General features: G+C 36.5%; 1 protein-coding gene across 5 annotated transcripts; it reads left to right on the top strand.

Annotated features, from left to right (window-relative positions):
- Nucleotides 1–533: 533 nt before the first annotated feature.
- Nucleotides 534–17,493, top strand: LOC101248175 (OVARIAN TUMOR DOMAIN-containing deubiquitinating enzyme 7). 5 transcript variants are annotated; one of them, XM_004234617.4, is made up of 12 exons: nt 534–735; nt 944–1,050; nt 2,594–2,669; nt 7,411–7,560; nt 7,725–7,786; nt 9,487–9,571; nt 9,678–9,824; nt 9,940–10,060; nt 11,884–11,996; nt 12,127–12,224; nt 12,756–12,899; nt 16,684–17,493. In XM_004234617.4, the coding sequence occupies exons 1-11, from the start codon at nt 688–690 to the stop codon at nt 12,883–12,885; spliced, it is 1,137 nt and encodes a 378-aa protein (XP_004234665.2). In that variant the 5' UTR covers nt 534–687; the 3' UTR covers nt 12,886–12,899; nt 16,684–17,493. The 5 variants fall into 5 exon arrangements, with proteins under 5 accessions (XP_004234665.2, XP_010317795.2, XP_025885622.2 ...); XM_010319493.3 differs by having other exon boundaries at nt 536–735; nt 11,893–11,996; XM_026029837.2 differs by lacking the exon at nt 7,725–7,786 and having other exon boundaries at nt 536–735; nt 7,445–7,560.
- Nucleotides 17,494–19,743: the final 2,250 nt, after the last annotated feature.

Below are 19,743 nucleotides of genomic sequence, written 5' to 3'. Positions count from 1 at the left end.
TTTATACAAATTCTAGCTACTTCAGTTTTAGGCTATACACATTTTCAAATTATTTCAAAAGCTTGTATATAATTAAAACTTTATAAAATTATATAATTCATCCAAAAATACTAAGTATGTATATGTATATAACTGACAAATTCGTATAAACATACAACAATTCTATACAATTATATAGTTCACCAAAAAACACTAAATAGATATATGTATATAACTGACAGATTCGAATAAACATACAACAATTTCATACATATACCTAGTTAGTATAACTGTATGAAATGTATAAATGACGTTTAAGATTATACAGAAAAAAACATCCGTAGCAAACTCATATTTTACTACGAAACGTAATTTTTAAAAAAAATTCATAGCCTAAAATTAAAAATTTGATATTTGCTATATATAAAATTTGCCTTAAAAAATAAAACAAGGACTATCTAGTGAAATTTCTTGAAAAAAATAAAAAAAGAGGTCAAAAATATTTTTTCAAACTTAAAACTTTTGATATTTATCTATTTATTTTTAAAAACAATACAATGATAAGCAAATGTTGTTTAATTTTGTTTTTCTGTAGAGGTTTTTCGGGAAGTGTGCAATTTTCCGTGGAGGATACAATAGAGACCGTAACACAACACCAGTCGCCGGTCGGCGTTTGACAGACGAACTGAAAAATAACCAATCGACGAGATGGCCAAAACGAAGCATCAAAAATCCAAACCTAACAAACAACCTCATGTAAGTATTTCAGATTACCTCAAATTCATATAATTGTTTTCAATTTATTTGGGATTGCAAAAATTCATTGTTGATTACTTGGTGTATATGATTTTTCGTTCTAACTTAGCTTAATATGAGTAGATTCTACTTCACAAATTTGAGTGTATTTGTTTGTTATCAGTATTGAGTATATGTGCTGTTTTGTGTATGTTACTGTATGCGACAGGCTAAAAAGCATGGAAAGCAGGCTGATATTTCTGAATTTCGAGCTCAGCTTGATGCATTGGGCTTAAAGATTATACAAGTGACGGCAGATGGAAATTGTTTCTTCAGGTTTGTGCTTAGTAAGATTGTCCTTTTTCTACATATTGGTTGTCATTGCATGCGTAAAAAGTTACATGTTGAGTTTGGAATATCAAACTTTGTAAAGAGACTTTTGATGTTAGTGCCTAATTTAAAAATTATGCTGGTTTGGCTTGTCATAAATGAGTGAAGGTTCCATCTATCCATGTTCATAAGTCCTTTCACTTGAATGGGGATAGTAGTAAAGGAGTTGAAGATAATTTTGGTATTCAATTTAGATATTATGAAACTTGAAATTTTCTTATGTGAGAGGCGATCTCATTGCTTATTTTGAAAAGTAGAGGAGCGTGATCAGGGCAGGCTCTGGACAAGTGAGTAAGTGATGTGTTGGAAATTGTATCAGTCCAAGCTGTCATAAACAAGCCTGTCTAACTCTTTGAAATGGTGATGGGAGGATCTCTGCTGTCACACCAAGTATAAGGAAAATTTGTGTATCCTGCATCTCGAAGACCACTATCATTGAGGCATTCTATGAAGTATAGATTTTCTTCCGGTCTATACCTTTTTTCTCCTTTTTTTTCATCACTGGAAGTAATTACCTTAAAATCACCAATCGGTCCCCAAGCTCCTTGAATGTTATTGGCTCTTTCTTTAAGATCTAGCCAAAGCTCCCTTCTTTGTTCCTCTGTGCTTTTAGCATAAACTTTAGCATAGACAATGGTTGACGTATTGGAGGGTTGTTGAGGTAGTTAGCCTTGATCAGGACATGCTGCTCTCTATCTTGAATGATAGATCTACTTCGGAGGTCCAATTATCTAGATTTTATTGGAGCAGTTGAAAAAACATTGAGGCATACCCAGTTTTCTTTTGTATTTTTGAATCTTCCCATTATCTACCATTGGTTCTTGCAAACATATCAGAGGGATTTGAAATTGTTGTTTGAATGATTGGAATCTCTTAAGGGATCCTTTGGAGCCTACTCCTATTATATTCTATGATAATATATTAATCATTGGGAAGTTAGAGTTAAGTATTTTTTGCTCTTCCTTGTCTTTTTCTCTCATCTTGTAAGCTTGGATAATATTTTTTTTTATGAACGTGGTGTCCGGGCCAGCTTTCGCGCACCTCAACTAATTCCACGGGATACCTACTACCTACCACCACCAACAGGTACCAGGTAAGTCCATCAAGGCTAGGACAGATGGGAAGAATCACCTAGTTTTTTTTTGTCTCCACTGAGTTCTGAACTGAGACCTCAGGTTATCAACCACTTCACTGACCACTAGGCCACTCCCTTGGATGCTAAGCTTGGATAATATCACCACCCGGATTCTGGTGATTTCTTGGTGAGAGGTTGTTGAAAAGCATGATGTTTTGTTAAACTAGAGTTCCATCATTTTCATTGATATCTTGAAGTTCAGAGTTGATTCTTCTTCTTGTGAGTTCATCATCTGAATGTATCAGAGTAATGTATTAATTATTGAATACCCAGTTATTTCTTGGAATTTTCATGATACATGTTATAGTAACTGTAGCTGGAATAAAGTCTAAAGAAATCATTGTGATTATGCAGGGCATTAGGTGATCAATTGGAAGGCAATGAGGAGGAGCATGAGAAATATCGAGCTATGACTGTAAAATTTATCAGGGTACGTGATTCTTTAGAAGACTTTGTTTTGCTTCAATATACTATCAAGTGAGATGGAATTATTTTCATGCAATCTTGTCCATTCAAGGCATGTTGCACTCAGGATATCCTAGAAATAGTATTCTGTACCTATCATGTTCGTCTCATTTATGTTATGGTTGTGAGTATCCTGTTGCGTGAAAAAAAATAGGTACAAGAGTGATATCGGGGTCGAAATAAAATTTTGGAGGGATTGCTGAATAATTTGCAAAATCATAAAGATAAACAAAGAAGGAAATCTTCGAATGGTTGTGATAAATAGGAGGAGGGATTAGTATGTCTAAAAATCAGACTGAACTAGGGATTCAGACACATGAAAGTTTACAATTACTACTTAGGGTTTCATATCAGATCCCAAAAAAGAAAGGGTGGGGGCAAGGTTGAAGCTGTCTACTTTTTGGATTCCAAAGAATATGGTGATTTGGGCTTTAAAAAATATTATAAAGAGAGCGATCCAGTTTTATTCTCAAAAGGTCCTTATTTTTCTACGGTATCTGTAGTAGATATGATCTCCATATTCCTATCCAGACTACATAGCTTAAATTATGTTCAAATGTGATACACTTTTAAGTTTATTAACATACTCTAAAAACCCTTAACTAAAACAAACAAAAACTCCTAAATTAGTTGAGGATTGAGGAAGTATTCAGAGGGTTCATATAATTAATTCCAACTAGTTTGTTTCTAAGGCACTAATGTGTGAGAAATATATTGGAAGAATATTATTGAATTGTATATCTTATTGTTACATTAAGATCCTATTTACAGACACAACATTGGAACCCTTTTCTGACTAGAATTCCTATTCCTATTTCTATTCTCAGTCCTATTTCTATTCTAAGTTTGAAATACTTATAAATACTTATTTATATTCTAACGCTCCCCCTCAATCTGGTGCATACAAATCATATGTACCTAGCTTGTTATAGATGTAATTAATACGAGGACATGTGAGAGACTTGGTGAACAAATCTGCAAGCTGATCATTTGACTTCACAAATTTTGTAACAATATCTCCCGAGAGTTTTCTCTGACAAAGTGACAGTCAATCACAATGTGCTTAGTCCTTTCGTGAAACACTCGATTTGATGCAATATGAAGAGCCGCTTGATTATCACACACAAGTTCCATCTGATCAATTTTGCCAAATTTTAGTTCTCCCAGCAACTGTTTGATCCAAACTAGCTCACAAGTTGCTGTCGACATTGCTCGATATTTTGATTCTACACTAGATCGAGCAACCACATTCTGTTTCTTACTCTTCCACGACATCAAATTACCTCCAACTAAAACACAATATTCGGATGTTGAACGTCAATCAAAGGATGATCTTGCCCTATCAGCGTCTGTATATCCAATGATATGTTCATGTCCATGATCCTCAAAGAATAGTACTTTACCGGGAGCTGACTTTATATATCGCAAAATACGAACAACTGCTTCCCAATGACTATCACAAGGGGAAGTCATAAACTGACTTGCAACACTCACGGGAAAAGAGATGACAGGTCTAGTCACTGTGAGATAATTCAACTTTCCCACAAACAGTCTATACCTTTCAGGATTACTAAGTGGCTCTCTCTATCCCGGAAGAAGTTTAACATTCGGATCCATAGGAGTGTCAATAGGTCTACATCCCAGTCTCCTCAAGAATGTCTAAGGCATACTTGTGTTGAGAAATAACAATACCTGATCTAGACTGAGAAACCTCAATACCTAGAAAATACTTCAATCTGCCAAGGTCTTTAGTCTGAAAATGCTTAAAGAGATGTTGCTTATTTGCACGATATTGAAGGAACTCGTCATATTCTGCCTGAGCAATATGAGCATTATTGGCTGGTTGATTAGGTTGAGCACCAGATGCTACTGGTGAAGATGTCTGTTTACTTGCGCGATTTCGAAGGAACTCATTATATTCCTTTAGAATAACAGGATCATAACTGGGTGGTGGACCATGCAAAATATAACATATGTCACGAGTTTGTCCAGGTTCATGATAATGACTACACTAGGTTTCCCAAAACGTCCTCCCCCTCGACGATTCTCCATAGATTGGTATGTACGCTTTTCTGTGGTTTGAGATGCGAGAATAGAGGAGTCAAAAATGGGTGATGGAATTTTTTTGTGACTGGGAGGTGCAGCAAGACGAAGCAGACGAGAGAATAATTCATCAATTGAGGGAACTGTGGGACTGGCTAGAATCTGGTCACGTACAGAGTTATGGTCAGTAGGATGTCCAGCAAGTGTAAGAACTAGAGACAATAGTCTGTCTATGCTCTTGTCGCTAATCCACGTTTGTAGTGATAGGCATTAATGTTTCAAATTCCTTAATGACTGCCTGTACTTGTCCCAAGTAAGTAGACATATCAGATTCTTGTTTCTTTAAGTTGGTCATTCGAGATATCACACCATAGAATCGAGATATGTCATTAGTGTATAAAGCACGTGCCTTTTTCCAAACTAAATAACATGTCTGGAATGGGCGAAACAAGGGCATCAACTTAAAATCAATAGAGCGCCAAAGGAGACTACATAATTGGGCATCCACTTTCTCCTATTGTGCTTTGGCTTTTGCACCATCGTCATTAGACTGTCTTTTCATCTACGACACAAGCATTGTTTGTTAAGTGATCTTGAACACCTTGACCCTTGCACCACTACTCAATTGAAGAAGCCCAAGCTAAATAGTTTGAACTTCCCATTAATGGTCCTGAAGTGATTGTAAGGCTTGAACTTTCAATCCCTGTTTTTTGGAGCCAAAAACATCACACCAGAAAGACTATTCTTTTTGAAAATAGTAAGAAATTTGCTGGAAACTATCGGAATCTACCTAAAGTAGCCTAAAAGTTTTGATTTCGCCCGAAACTTGCCGGAAATTGCCTGAAAATCACCGGAACCCTAACTCCGGTGATCGGATCTGGAGAAAACTGCCCAGGTTCTGGTCGAAAATACTGGGTGACCCAACTGGAAAAAAATAGCTCAAAAAAAAGGGTCGGAGCAGCACTCACGCGCCGGCACATGAGCAGATCTCGCCGAAAAATTGCCACCTCCGATCAGCGCGTGGGTGCGTGGGAGGGTACTTTCTAGTGGGTCTGGATGGGGTTTGGTCGCCTGAGCTTCCCGAGCCTCGTGACGGTGTTGTCTTTTCACAACATCTTTAGAATGAAAGATGACATAAATCAGTCCCACCGTCTTCACCGAAATTTGACACTGGTGACTTGAAATTCTCACCAATACTCTGATACCATGTGAGAAATATATTGGAAGAAATATTATTGAATTGTGTATCTTAATTGTTACATTGAGACCGTGTTTATAGACACTACATTGGAACCCTTTTCCGACTAGGACTCGTATTCCTATTTCTATTCTTATTCCTATTCCTGTTCAAGTAGGAAATACTTATAAGTACTTATTTCTATTGATATGATAGATGATTTTGTGTAAACGTTATGCAAGGTCATGATATTTAATTGTGTTGATAGTCTAACTTGGATGGGATCAATTGCGATTCTATTGAGGCGTACTTCCATTTTGACAAGGCAATATGTAGCATCCGCAGCTATTGACTTTTACTCCCTTTTCTTTTTTCTGTCTCAAGGGGCTACTTTGTTCTCTTATTTGAGATTATATCCCATTATTTGTCACCAAAGTCGCCAAAATCGCCAGTCTTATCTATATTGTACTCTGATAGATATCCCAGTCTGTCCAGGAAGAACTGAGCCATCCTTGTGGCATTATTTTTATAGTTTGATATTTACAGTAGATCTATCCTGTGACTAATGTGCAGGGTGGGTTGAGAAGGGTAGTAGAATCTCTGGTGACGGTGTTTTGGAGCCATTTCTTCTGTTTCAACTTCTATTGAAAAATTATTATTAATTTTATTATCGTTTAGAAGGGTGGTATCAGGTCTGTGTACACTCTACCTCCCATACCCTTCTTGGGACTATACCGTGTTGTTGTTATTACATATTTGGTATCTACGTTACTTGTTTTCAGCTGGCTTTTTTGATTTAGAAATGTGTAGTAATAGTTGCTAATAAACTTTATTGCAACCTGTTTTAGGTATGAATATTTTCCACAATGCTTACTAATAGCAAAGCCGGAATAGATTGAAAATAACATAGATTTTTTGAGATGATCGAGGAAACACATGCTTTCTTTAAGAATATCCTGTATTTTGTGATGTTATAGATGTGATTTCTCTTTGAGCCAAGGGTCTTATGGAAATAACGTCTCTACCTGGCAAGGTAGAGGTAAAGTCTTCATGCACTCTACCCTCATCAGATCATACTTGTGGGACTATGCTGGGTATGTTGTTGTTGTTTGTTATTGATGCGATTTTGAGTGGGTGAAGTTTCAAAATATGATTTCCGATGTCACATTATGAACTTTTGTCTTTGTTTTTGATTCCTACATCTGCTGTTACGCGTCAGGAAGAGGAACCTTGGAGCAACGTGAAGTTGTCTCCGTATGACCTATAGGTCATGGGTTTGAGCCGTGGAAGCAGTCACTAATGCTTGCATTAGGGTAGTCTGTCTACATCACACCCCTTGGATTGTGTCCCTTCCGTGGACCCTGATAACCTGGGAATCTTTGTGCACCGGCTGCCTTTTTTATCTGTTGTATGTCATGTACTCTAGTACTTAGAACACCAAAACAATTTTTTTAAGGTAAACTAATAGTGGATCTATATTTAACAGAATAACCGTGATATGTTTGAGCCTTTTATTGAAGATGATGTACCATTTGATGAATATTGTGAGTCCATGGAGAAGGATGGCACTTGGGCTGGACATATGGAATTACAAGCAGCTTCTCTTGTTACTCATACCAATATATGCATCCACCGAGTACGTTTTCTCCCCCTACTTTATCCCTCTGATAAGCCGTAAGCGGGTCTTCACAATATAGAACAACTAGTTTTTTAATCATCAAAGTTGCTCACTTCGTAGTGCACTGACCTGATGTCCAAGGGATTTTTGATTGACTGATTATTTAAATCCAATGTGGACAGCATATGTCACCTCGCTGGTACATACAGAATTTTGACAACCGTGAATCTCGGATGCTTCATCTGTAAGTGTTGGAAAGAATATGAGATTTCACTTGCTTATGCTTTTGGATGATCTAGAGCCCCTCCAGTCCACTGTATGAATTTCTTTGGTTTGTATATCATGAATGTTTCATAGCTGGGATAAAATTGTTGGAGGACTGATACAACTCATTTTCATTAATACACTTAGATCATTTAAAATTGGCATTTATGGTAGATGAATTTTAGTATATTAGCTGTTGGTGAAGAAAAGACATCTATGCGGAAATTGGAATAGACAATCTGGTACTTTATTGACCTTAAAAGGTCGTTTTAATTTTCCTCTTGGTTTACTTTCTCTTGTGGCCAGTCTAATTTTGTATTTTTAACTACATCCATCTAGAGTAAAAAGAGGATCTCATGAAGGTGGATGAGAAAAGTCATTTTAATTTTCCTCTTGGTTTACTTTCTCTTGTGGTCAGTCTAATTTTGTATTTTTAACTACGTCCATCTAGAGTAAAAAGAGGATCTCATGAAGGTGGATGAGAAAAGTCGTTTTAATTTTCCTCTTGGTTTATTTTCTCTTGTGGCCAGTCTAATTTTGTATTTTTAACTACATCCATCTATCGTGAAAAGAGGATTTCATGAAGGTGGATGAGCAAGTTTTCTGTAGTGCTAATGCACGATACGCCCCAGTGCTTGATATCTAGTTCTATCTCCTCTTTTTGAAGCTTCTTTTCTGTCAAAGACCCAGTTGAGTGTTGCAACCTTATTCCTCCATGAACACTCTCCTAGTTGTTGTCACACTTGCTGTTTATTTCTTCACTTCAGAGTCTTCGTTTGTCTGGGAGTGGAAGTGGGGGTGGCGGTAGGGGTAGTAGGCAGAATAGATGTTTCGCTAGTAAAAACAGGTATATGTAGATCATTCTCTTTTGCTGTTACATACAAGCATTCTGAAAAAGTTCATGAAACGTGATGTAATTTTTCTAAGTACTTGATCCTGCTGTATATACATCTCGGTCTCTCCCCCTCTTTTATTGTGCATGCACACAGATGTTGCTTACAGAAAGGGGATCAGTTAAAACACAAGAAACTCATTTTAAATACTTTTTTTAATTACTTTTTCTTAATCTGCATTATTTTGCTTTGCTTTTCAAGTAGTTGTGAAGTTAAGAGCATTCTATCTCGTTGGTTCTTTGAGAGACTTAAGGTTATATTCAGTATACACCTTCTTTTCTCTTGTTCCATGGCAAAAGTTAAATCCTATATGAATAGACATGGTCTTGTGAAATAGCAGACAGTTCAAGTTTTATAAGAAGCTTGGCTCCCTCCTTTTTCTTTCCTCAACATTAATGTCTCTCTCTTTTTTTTTGTCCAATAATGTCTCTTTCTTTCTCCATTATGGGGAGTCCTCCTTCTCTAGCTTTTTTACTGTAAGGTGATTGTCTGACTGTTTTGTATATCTTCATTAAATAACAAAGTTCGTTCAGATCATGTGGAGGTTAACCTCCACTTCTGATTTGTTAATAAATTATTGATTAGCCGCAGCTAATGACTATAGTGGTGTCCTCTATAACCCTCCGAGATAATTGGTTGCCTACTGAAGCAAGAGCCACTTATTTGGCTTGAAAAGGAGCATCTTTTGGCATTTCTTTTGTGCTTCTTTTCCCCTTCATCCATTACTTGTTAGGCCCTTTGTATATTTTGTACACATATGCTGCCTGACTGACTTATTTACTGTCAGTTCTTATCACGACGGAGAGCATTACAATAGCATTCGGCTAAGGGAAGATTCTTGCACTGGACCAGCTATCCCGATTATTATCAAGGTTTACAGCATTTCAATTTCTTATTTTTTTGTGTTAGATATAGCAATATTATAACAATGAGTTAGGATTTCATGCAAGAATTCTAATGACCTTCAGTTATTTAAAGGCTGATGCTGATCTTTCAGCAAAATCTCGTGAAGTTATAGCTGCTGCCAAGTCTAAGGGAGACACTAGTCGAAATATGGTTCAAGTAGGATCAGTCAAAATGGTTATGGCTGGAAGTGGGTGTGATAACAAACAAAAAGTGGAGCAGGTTATTTGCTGATTGCTCTCTCCTTAGTCGATGATGTCGAACCTGTTGAGCGTTAAAAGAAACCTACATATCTCTGTATTTGATTTCTTTTTCTTATATATCTGTTCTTCTCTAGGTATTACGACAAGTTGGTGGTGATGTTGATGCTGCAATAGAATTTCTGATCGCAGAACAAGGATCCGAGGACCAGTTAGATGCAAATGATAACATTTCTTCTTTGGCAAGCACTTCACAAGGTAATGGCCAGTCAGTTCTTTTCCACTTGCTTTTAAAATAATTATGCATATTGCGTCTTGCTGAGATTGCAGTCAATGTAAAGTCTGGTTTTCATAATCATCAGGGTGTCCCAAGCACATGAAAAATAGAAACAGGAAGATTGTTATTCAACATGACTGACATACTCGTGTCAACCTGATAGATATTCAAATTTTAATGAATTTTATTGGAAAAATACAGACTTCTGTCCGTATGGTAGTGGCTTGCCCAGGAATCAGGATTGACAGTGAAATTTCTTTGGTGACACATTCTTCCTTTTCCCTTTTTTTCTACTTTTATTGGTTTTGAGTTTTGATGCCTGGTCATCTTATCCAAATTGACTAACCTAGTTTAAATTTATAGAATTTGTAGCTATGCGAGTAATACTCGGGACTAAACTTTAGGATTAGAAATAATAGAAGGAAATTTAAAAGTTGTGGTCAAGAGAGGAACTTGTTTGGCTCTTTAGATGTAACTAGTTCAAACAAATGGACAGATTTCAGTGTTATGTGACTAGGTTGCTCAGACTCGGCTGCAGGTGTCCTATACAAGTGTGGATATAGAGGTCAGATGCAACATAATCTGAATTTTAATATTTGGAAGTATGGATCCAGTAACGATATGGGTGCGGGAATTCTGCTAAAAATAGAGTTATATGGCAAATTATGAGACATTATGTGGAGAACTTATAAACTATTCCGAGGAGAAAATATTGATAGAGAGAAGAAAACCAGAAGGAGACAAAAGGTTAAGGACTTGCATAGAAATTTCTCAATACAAGGTATTGCATTTTTTTTAATTCACCTTAGCTTTTGTTTTGATTACGGAAATCATAGGTATCTGTCCTGAATATCTGTCGATTTTGGTCAAAATACCCAGGATCGGTTGACCAAATCGGGTACGGATCCCACACCCACATCGTGTCGACGCGGGTGTGGCACTAGAAGTGAAGAGTCCGAGCAATTTAGCTATGTAACATGTAGTCAAAATTTTACCTTAATAGGAGCTAGAGAACCATTCATTTTATGTTATGCTTTGCTAGTTGACTTTCTTGACCTAATCGAAAAAGCCAAATCAAGTTTTTTATAGTTGTTTCCACATCTTCCAACTGCTATGATAAATCTGTCTACATGAGAGGGAAGCGACTGTGTCATCTTAGATAGTGAGGGCTGTGGGACATAGGTAGATAGCTTTTTCTCCTATACACTCATCACTCGGTAATGTTCAACGTGCAATCATCTGCACAGTAGCCCCTTTTTTGGGGCTGCCTGAATGCATAGTAGAAGGAGACAGTATATATTTTAATACCTTGGGTGCTAGATATGAAGGTGAAGTATTCTTTTTCGTCTACTTGTCATTATTATCGTAACTTTTGTAGTAGGTGGATACTCTTTTCTAAGTTCTCTTTGACAATTGTTCTCACTCTGGGAAACCCATCCTTCCTGCTTTGGTGTTCAGTGAGCTTGAATGTGTCTTAGCTCGGCTCTGTGAAGTTGACCTCTTACCATGCACCTATTACTCCAGTAATATTATAGAGCTTGCTAAGTTGGGAAGAAACATCTTTAATGTTATGAAACCCACTTAATGCTATCAGAATCTTGTCACAGAGCCAGAGAAAAAGGTGATAATTTTTTCGTTGTGCCCATTAATTGACAGGCAGGATACATCCCGATAGAAAAACACTTTAAAAGTACTTTTCTATTGCGTGCGTCTATCATGGATGGGGAGAACTGGTTCAACTATGCTTTCAGTGCATTCAGTGTTGGTACCAGCACTATCTTCTTATACTTTTCGTTCTTTTTAGGGTCTTTAGGAGAGCATGCTATCAAATCTGGAGACTCACCTTGTAAAAGAGGTTCCTCTGACTGTAGTGTAAAAGGAGCTTCTGATGAACACACCTCCCTGGAAGATGAAAAGGTAAAACAACCTGAATCCTTTTGTATCTTTTAAATGTACTTTTTTTTTCTTTAGTACGTATCTAATTGGAAACTTGACTTGGATTTTGTTACTTAAATAATCAAAGCTTCATCATCGTTTGATGCTGTAGAAAATTCCAAGAAATAAGGCCTGTCCCTGTGGTTCAAAGAAGAAATACAAGTCTTGCTGTGGATCAGTTGCTGGAAAGCATCCTACTAGCTTTACAGAGTATGGTTGTCAATAATCACCTGTGTTTTTGTTTATTCCTAAATGTTGTTGAGGTTTCTTTTGTTAATTCTTTTTTGCAGCAAATTTTTTTCTACAGCTAATGCCGTTAGCTTGTTGTAACTTGTGGGATGCTTTCTGCTTGTTCCATGCATGTGTTTTTCTTCTTCTATTATGCATATATTTGCACTAGAATGTATTTGCAGTAGTGTACAAGGATATATTGGAGAGCTTTCAATATGAAAATTTTGGAAACTCTGCTCCTCTGTGCTAAATATATATTAGCGGATTTGTGGGCTCTCCAATTATAAAGTTTGACAGCACAATTATGACTATATAGCTATAAAGCTTAGGGACATGTATCTATCTTTCCAACTGTTTTCTTTTGGATTAAATTAAAAAATCATCTATATAATGTTGGGTTTGAAGTCAAAATAATCAATTGCAGCATGTTCTGTTTCCTAACTAGCTTAATGCTCTGGCCACTTGGATTTTTGATTCTCTTCATTTTCTCATGCAATGGTGTATTTACAGCAACCATACAATTGATTATGGAAAGGGTCGGAGAGATAAAAAGCAAGGAAAGAAAGTTCCCCCTGTCAATGTTACGACTTCAAAACAATCTGATGCAAGGCCACCAGACATGGGCGCTCTTTGTATATAGTCAGTATTTTTTAGGTACTTTCTGGCTATAGTTTGTTCTGTCGTTTCTCTTTTCATTCTTTTTATATTTACGGCCACTGATCAGGATTTTGGTTTTTGCGGCATATAGCTTCAAATTTGAGGCAACACTGGTTATCCTAATAGTTCAAATTTTTGGTTGATACCCTAGCTGGTTTTGTCAATTAGCACATTATTTGCAAATATCATGGATCATGAAACCTCGTCTTGTATACTGTTGGTTAATTAATGCCCAACTATGGGCAAACTGAGGACTCAAAGTCAATCCTGGTGTTAACCTATGGTTATTGGGAGCTTCTCTATATCGAAGGGGAGGGAGGAGAGGGGAGAGGAAAACCTGATAAAGAATTGGGAAGGATATTTCTGCAATGAAAGTAAGTTCGAGAAAAAAGGAAAGCGAGGGCGCTAGACTAAATAGGGGGAGGGGTAAGGTTTGTTGAAGAGGCAGGGGCATGACAAGGGAAGCGAACAGATATGGTGGAGGAGGTGATAATTTCTGGTTGAATGGGAAGTGAGATAAAGAGATAATAAGAAGATATTGATGACTGCTAGTTGGGTGAGAGGGCTCGAGTGTACATGGACAGATTGAAGGAACAAGAAAAGCAGAGAATAGAAATGGGAAATGTTTGCTAATCCTGTTATATGTAAGGGACTGTCTTTTCATGTCCTTGTAAGGATAGAATCCCTCCTTTTTCAATATATTTGTATCTTATCTCATGAGAGAAGGAGAGTGAGGAATCGGGAAGTTCTTAAAATGTGATGGAACAGTTTGAGATGGTAAAAGAGTGGGGTTGACAGGGGAAGAGAAGGCTTTTATTTGAATAGATGCCTTAAGTTTAGTGATTCTGATTGATCAGTAGTATTAATTGGTACGCTTTGTCTTGTAGCCTTGTACAATCGAGATGTTGCAACAGTGGCCTAGTTTGAGGCAGATGATCGATATTATGAATTTGTCCAATTGGATATGGCTTATGACTAATGAGTAGTTAACAGTGGCATAAAGGCAATGCATTTCTAACATCAGTGTCATTGTTTGCACCTTTCCTGAATATTTTAGGAACATCTTTCCCGCAGCTTCTGGGGTGAAGTCATAAATTGTGAAGTTGCAAGTTGCTGTAGTCCTGAGCTTTGAAAACTGTAAGTTAAGTTGGTTGGTTTCTTGCCCAGGAAAACCCTTTCCATTTAAGAAATTTGTGCATTCATGTCCCAAGGATTGGGCCTGAAACTGCAGAAAAGCCAGCACTTATAATTCAGTCTGTCCTTTGTATACCGTTCCTGACAGGTTCCTTTGTGGCTCTTTGCTCCAGCCCCAAGTTTGTGTCTTTGGAGAACTGCAAATAGTAAACTTAAAACTATCAATCATATTGGTCAGCTCAGTGATGGCTTCTGCGAAGGAGGCATTGTGACTACGGGCTTGGACACCCGCTAAGAAAATGGTAAATAAGACAAGCAATCAAGCTGGCACTGCAGCAAGCTCTGCTAGCCTCGTGCTCCATTCTAATGTCGTCTCAACGTTCTCTCTCCGGATTTCATAAATTCCATGATATCCGTCTTTATACACTTACGGTGTCATAGGGACTAAAGAGGATCCATTGTTTATATTTCCTTTGTACTTCCTATATGTCCAACAACAACAAATCTATTGTAATCCTTCAAGTAGGGTTTTAGGAGGGTAGGATATATGCATACCTTACCCCTACCTTTGTGGGGGTGCTAAAAACAAATGTTATCAAAACACAATAGGAAGATAAAAAGCAGGCAGCAAAGTAGCAAGATAAACAGAACAAATGAAACATCAGGTAATAGTGAAAATTTGGAGAATACTACGCATATACTAACTAATACTTATATTGGTCAGCTACCTATTACCCTTCAACCCTTATCCTCGACCTCCAAATCTTCCTATCTAGTATCATGTCTTCATTAGAAGATGTGATGTGTCATGTCATGTCTAATGATCTCCCTCTTGTTCTTCTTCGGTCTACCTCTTCCTCTCGTCAATCTTACTATAGCCAACCTCTCACACCTCCTCACTGGTGCATGTATGCTCCCATTCACGTGTTCGAACCATCTCAGTTTGACTTCTCTCATCTTATCCCCCAGGAGGCCACTCCAACCTTGTTGTATAATGTCGTTCCTAATTTTATCTCTCCTAGTATACCCACACATTCATCTAGGCATCCTCATCCTCATCTCGACTAACCTTCTTCTTCTGAACATGTGTATTCTTTATTGGCCAACACTGCCACACAACAAAGTAGGTCTAAACACCACTATGTAGAACTTACTTTTAAGCCTTTGTGACACTCTTTATCTATTAATCAAACACTGAACCTCTTTGTTATAAAGTAAGTTTATGTACCTTTTGAGTTTAATATTTGAAATAGGATGAGGCTATAATCTTGGTATGAATAAACAATGGGAACATTTCTCGGGGATTTCAGTGTTATCAATAGAAAAAAAATGCGGAAACATTTCTTCCGTTTCATCTTGGTACCTAAGCAGCCGTTGTATTAGAAAAAAGTTTACTAAAGAGGCAATGTCAGTGTATTTCAGGTCAAAAAGTAAAAAATGGGTCGATTTACATACTAGGGTTGTCAAGGTTGTCAATGCAGTCAAGTTACCAGTTTCAAAAAAAAAAGTTGTGAATGCAGTCATCAGTTCTTAGGGATGGTTTGATTGCTAATTAGCGTTATGCAGGTAATAGTAATACAACAATTAGTTATATAGGGTTTGCAAGGTTTTGTTATTCCATTTTCCATCCTGCATAAAACAATACGTAGATTCACTCATAACTTATATAATACTCTCTTTGGTTGTCCTACTTTCCTTATGAGTGTTTCAAAAAGAATGTCTCTTTCCTTTTTTGACATCTTTTTAGTTCCAACTTTTCAGATGAAATGTTTAAGGTATGTATACATCTTTAATTCAAGACCACAAAATTCAGAAGTTCTCTTTACTTTCTTTAACTCTGGTTCAAGTCAAAACAAGTCAAACAAATTGAAACGGAGGGAATATTAGTTATGCGGGATTCTAAATTGATAATCAAACACCGTATTTTGATGTGTTGAAGTTTATATATAGCAAAGGAATGCCACCAAACATGGTACAAACCCCTTAGGACCGTTTGCTTACTGGTTAGAGTTATGCAGGTATTAGTTATGCAGGGTTTAGTTATCCAGGTATTAGTTATGAAAGTATTAGTTATGTGGTTATGCAGGGTTTAGTTATGTTGGATTTAGTTATGCGGGTATTAGTTATGTAGGTATTAGTTAATGATGGTATTATATAATTATGTAGGACTACAAAGAACGTAATCAAACACCGTATAAAATTAATACATGGATAACTTTTATACAACTTTTTGGATCATACCAGCCAAACATGATATAAGTTTTGTTGACTTTTCTACCTAATATAAAGCTTCTACCGAACATAATAACACTAATACAACTTTTTATACATGAATAAAATGGACTCTTATACTGTAATCAAGCGGTTCTTTTCATGTTTACTCTTTTACCTAAGCTACGCTCAATGGTTTTATTTGTGAACCAGGTAGATGAAATAAATGTTACCATCACAGGTGCCGATTGAAACTGATAGCATCTGTCTTGAAGTTTTCTTTTGAAACTGTTAGTTTTGGTTGAAACAGTGCTTAAGGATTAAGCAAGTGCTAGTATATATTTCTTTCATCCTAATGGTCCTATCAATATTTTAGCTAATTTAGTAATCTTGTTCATTGGATGTACTCACTTTTCAAACAAATTATACCATGTAGGTTTTCATGTTCATACCAATTTATCCTCTGCTTTACAATATGGATGAGATGTCACAACTTCCCTGTGGCTGGCTCACAACATGATTTCTGGAAGCTTGATATCCCAAAGTACCGTATTTGATATTTCGTAGTTGCTGATTATTCCATATACTGTTTTGGAGGACCATCAGATCCTACAGTACTTTGTCATCCTCCAAGGACTTGATTCGCTGGAAGTGAGAACATGGAGGTGAGAATCCAAGAGGAATTCGATCAACTAATTATTGATTTGTGAGGAATGACCCCCATTTATTTTCAAGAGTACCTTGGTATTGGCTGGTGCAACTCGCGAAACCTATTTTATACTATTCAAGACTCTTAAAATATTTGGTTTCCAGTCCTATTTCAATTACATAGTTCCTTTGATTGTTTGGAGTGATAAGTGAAAACTGGAACAAGCAAGAAATCATTCTGGAGATCAGTTGACGTACCACAGCCAAATCCAAGCATTTCCTTGAGATAAAATATGGCGGGTATGAGAGTAATATAATTGATTGCAAGTGAACGCTCGTTCGTGCCTGAACTGCCATTTTCCCCTTTGACTGATGGACTTTTGAATGGCATCAGTTTTTTTTTACTGTTTCTAATCTTTTGTTATGTTTAAGTTTTGCTTTAATGCATTGTTGTTGGTGTAGTTGAAGTTATTCCAACTGTGTATCATCCAATACCCACCAATATCTAGGATTTATATTATACATTATTGAGCTGTTCTCTAAAACTTATTTCATCGAACAAATTTTTCATATAAAGGCCGTGTTAGTTAAGTTACAATTATTTTTTGTCATACGACAATTGGTTTGATGTAGGGGTGGGAAAATCAACCCTACTTATTTGATATTATTACAGGATGGGTTGTGGCCTGTTTGTTGAGTTGACCCTAAGAGTTGAGCTCAAAAAGACCAATAAAAATAGAGTTAAATGGGTTAAAAGGTAGTCGTCGTCTCCAGACAGTTCGTTTTAAAGGTAGTCGTCTTCAGACAGTTTATTTTTAGGCTAAGGTAGTGTTCTCTAAATAAATTATAAGAATTAGGGTGGGGGTGGGGGGTGTAGAAATCGAAACGATCGATAAATTGCAATTAGAAAAGATGATATTGGTTTTTTGCTATTGGTTCATGAGGAAATTTTACAAATAGCCATTAAATAACTTATGCTCCATATTTATAGTTTGCTAATTACAATTTATAACTACATGTTAGAGGGAGGAGAGAGATGAGCGAGATTGGAAGAGAGTAGAGAAGCAAGCAAGAGGGCTGAGGGTGGAGAGAAGTGAATTTTGTTTGTATATATGTCAGGTAATTGTGCATACGTAATTGGTATACGTATGTATTTGTATATTTGGTGAGCGAGATTGAGAGAAGAATGAGGGGTGAGCGAGAGAGGATAGAGAATGGAGAGAGATAAATTGTATTTCTATGTGTGTCATTTTCATTGTGTATGTATATGCAGAAGAGAGGAGAGAGGTGATAGAGAGGGAGACATGAGATAGGCGCTCATAATTATAGCTAAAAGGTGGTTGTGGGTGGTAGATAATTTAAACTATGGATATGTTAGCTAATTAAGTAGTACATGTTTATTTATCAGCGTAATTTTTCTGGGGGTCCATGTCTTCGTTCTTTACGTGGTCATCTAAAGGTCTTCATTGCCTCCCTTCCATGAGCCCTCACACGGCTCGTCAACTGGACCACAGTCGATCTGGGCTCGTGGTGTTGGCTTCAACTTTATTTTCTTTCCTTTTTTTTTCTATCTTTAGCTCCAAAGTGTTTTACCTTTTCAACATCAAAGAATATCATATCCACGTGAAAAAGCTCGATTTGTCGCACTAAGTATTAGTTTCGAGTGTCAAATGTGCTATGAGTTCACAGTACATCATTTACTCATGTTGGCATACATGATTTATGAGGATTTTGAGTTGTCTAAAATAATCCTCATATAGGTGCTCAATATTATTTCCATTAATATATTACTCATGCCCAAATGTATAAAACATACTATTTCTCTAGTTTGAGATAATTGCTCAAATTATCTGAAACTCATTGCTCATTTAGAAAATAAGGTTTGTTTTTGCTTAATGTACAAAGTGATATAATTGGGAGTGCATAGTTCTCTTATACTCTTGCTTAAACCTCGATTAGAACTCTTTCTAAAGCTCCTCTTTACTTTTTAAAAAACTCAATTTAATACAATCATGTGTGTTTAAAAAATTCTTAATAAGATCTTAATGAAATATTCAGAGATAGGTTTCATGCAGAAGAATAGGCATGAACTTAATAAATTTCAGTGCATAATGTACAACAATTCAATAATTAGGAATAGAAGTTAAATATTCGGGAACTCAAGAATTCAACATCAACTCATCTAAAAATTACTGAAATCTAAAGATAAAACTGTATATTACTCTTTTACTTATTTGAAAGTAGAAGTAGATCATGTTGACAAACTAGTCCAACACTATAATAGACTTACATACTTGGAAGAACAAAGTTTTTTAGCTAAATCGGTCAAACTTAAAGAATGCTTGAACCCTAGCTTTTCTTCTCTTGGAACCTTGCTCTAGTGACTTGAAGTGTTAATGAACTTAAAAGGACTAATTAATACTTTCTAAGCTCTTATTTAGGTGTAAAACGTCATGGCTTAGGCTTAGAATATGGATTAAAACGACGTGGTTTAAGTACAAAACACATAGGAGGAGACTAAAACGATCCAACTTTAAAAACTGTCAAGGTACCTTAAAGAGGAGGTTTCACAGACTGTTTAAGGCTTCACGGGCCTTATAGCCTATCGTGAAACTTCACCTGTCCGGTGGGCTTCACTAAAATGGGCATACCTTTTTACTCCGAACTCAAAATTAGGCAAACTTGGTGGTATTGAAAAGAGGACTCAAAGATCTTAAATTTGATATGTCATGGGTCACATAATTCATTATGTTCTGAAGATATGATTGTTTGAAGCTGACACAAAACTTTAAAGTTGATAGGTTCCTTTCATAGAAAACTTCACTGTCTGTACAAAGCTTCACGATTT

Source organism: Solanum lycopersicum, chromosome 3, assembly GCF_036512215.1.
Source record: "Solanum lycopersicum chromosome 3, SLM_r2.1".
NCBI classification, from domain to species: Eukaryota; Viridiplantae; Streptophyta; class Magnoliopsida; order Solanales; family Solanaceae; genus Solanum; species Solanum lycopersicum.
This window is presented reverse-complemented; position numbering and strand designations above follow the sequence as displayed.

Coding starts and splice junctions, on each gene's coding strand:
- LOC101248175 (XM_004234617.4), top strand. CDS start 688: ATGGCCAAAACGAAGCATCAAAAATCCAAACCTAACAAACAACCTCAT. Junction 1,051..2,593: donor GATGGAAATTGTTTCTTCAG/GTTTGTGCTTAG, acceptor GTGATTATGCAG/GGCATTAGGTGATCAATTGG. Junction 10,061..11,883: donor TTTGGCAAGCACTTCACAAG/GTAATGGCCAGT, acceptor CGTTCTTTTTAG/GGTCTTTAGGAGAGCATGCT.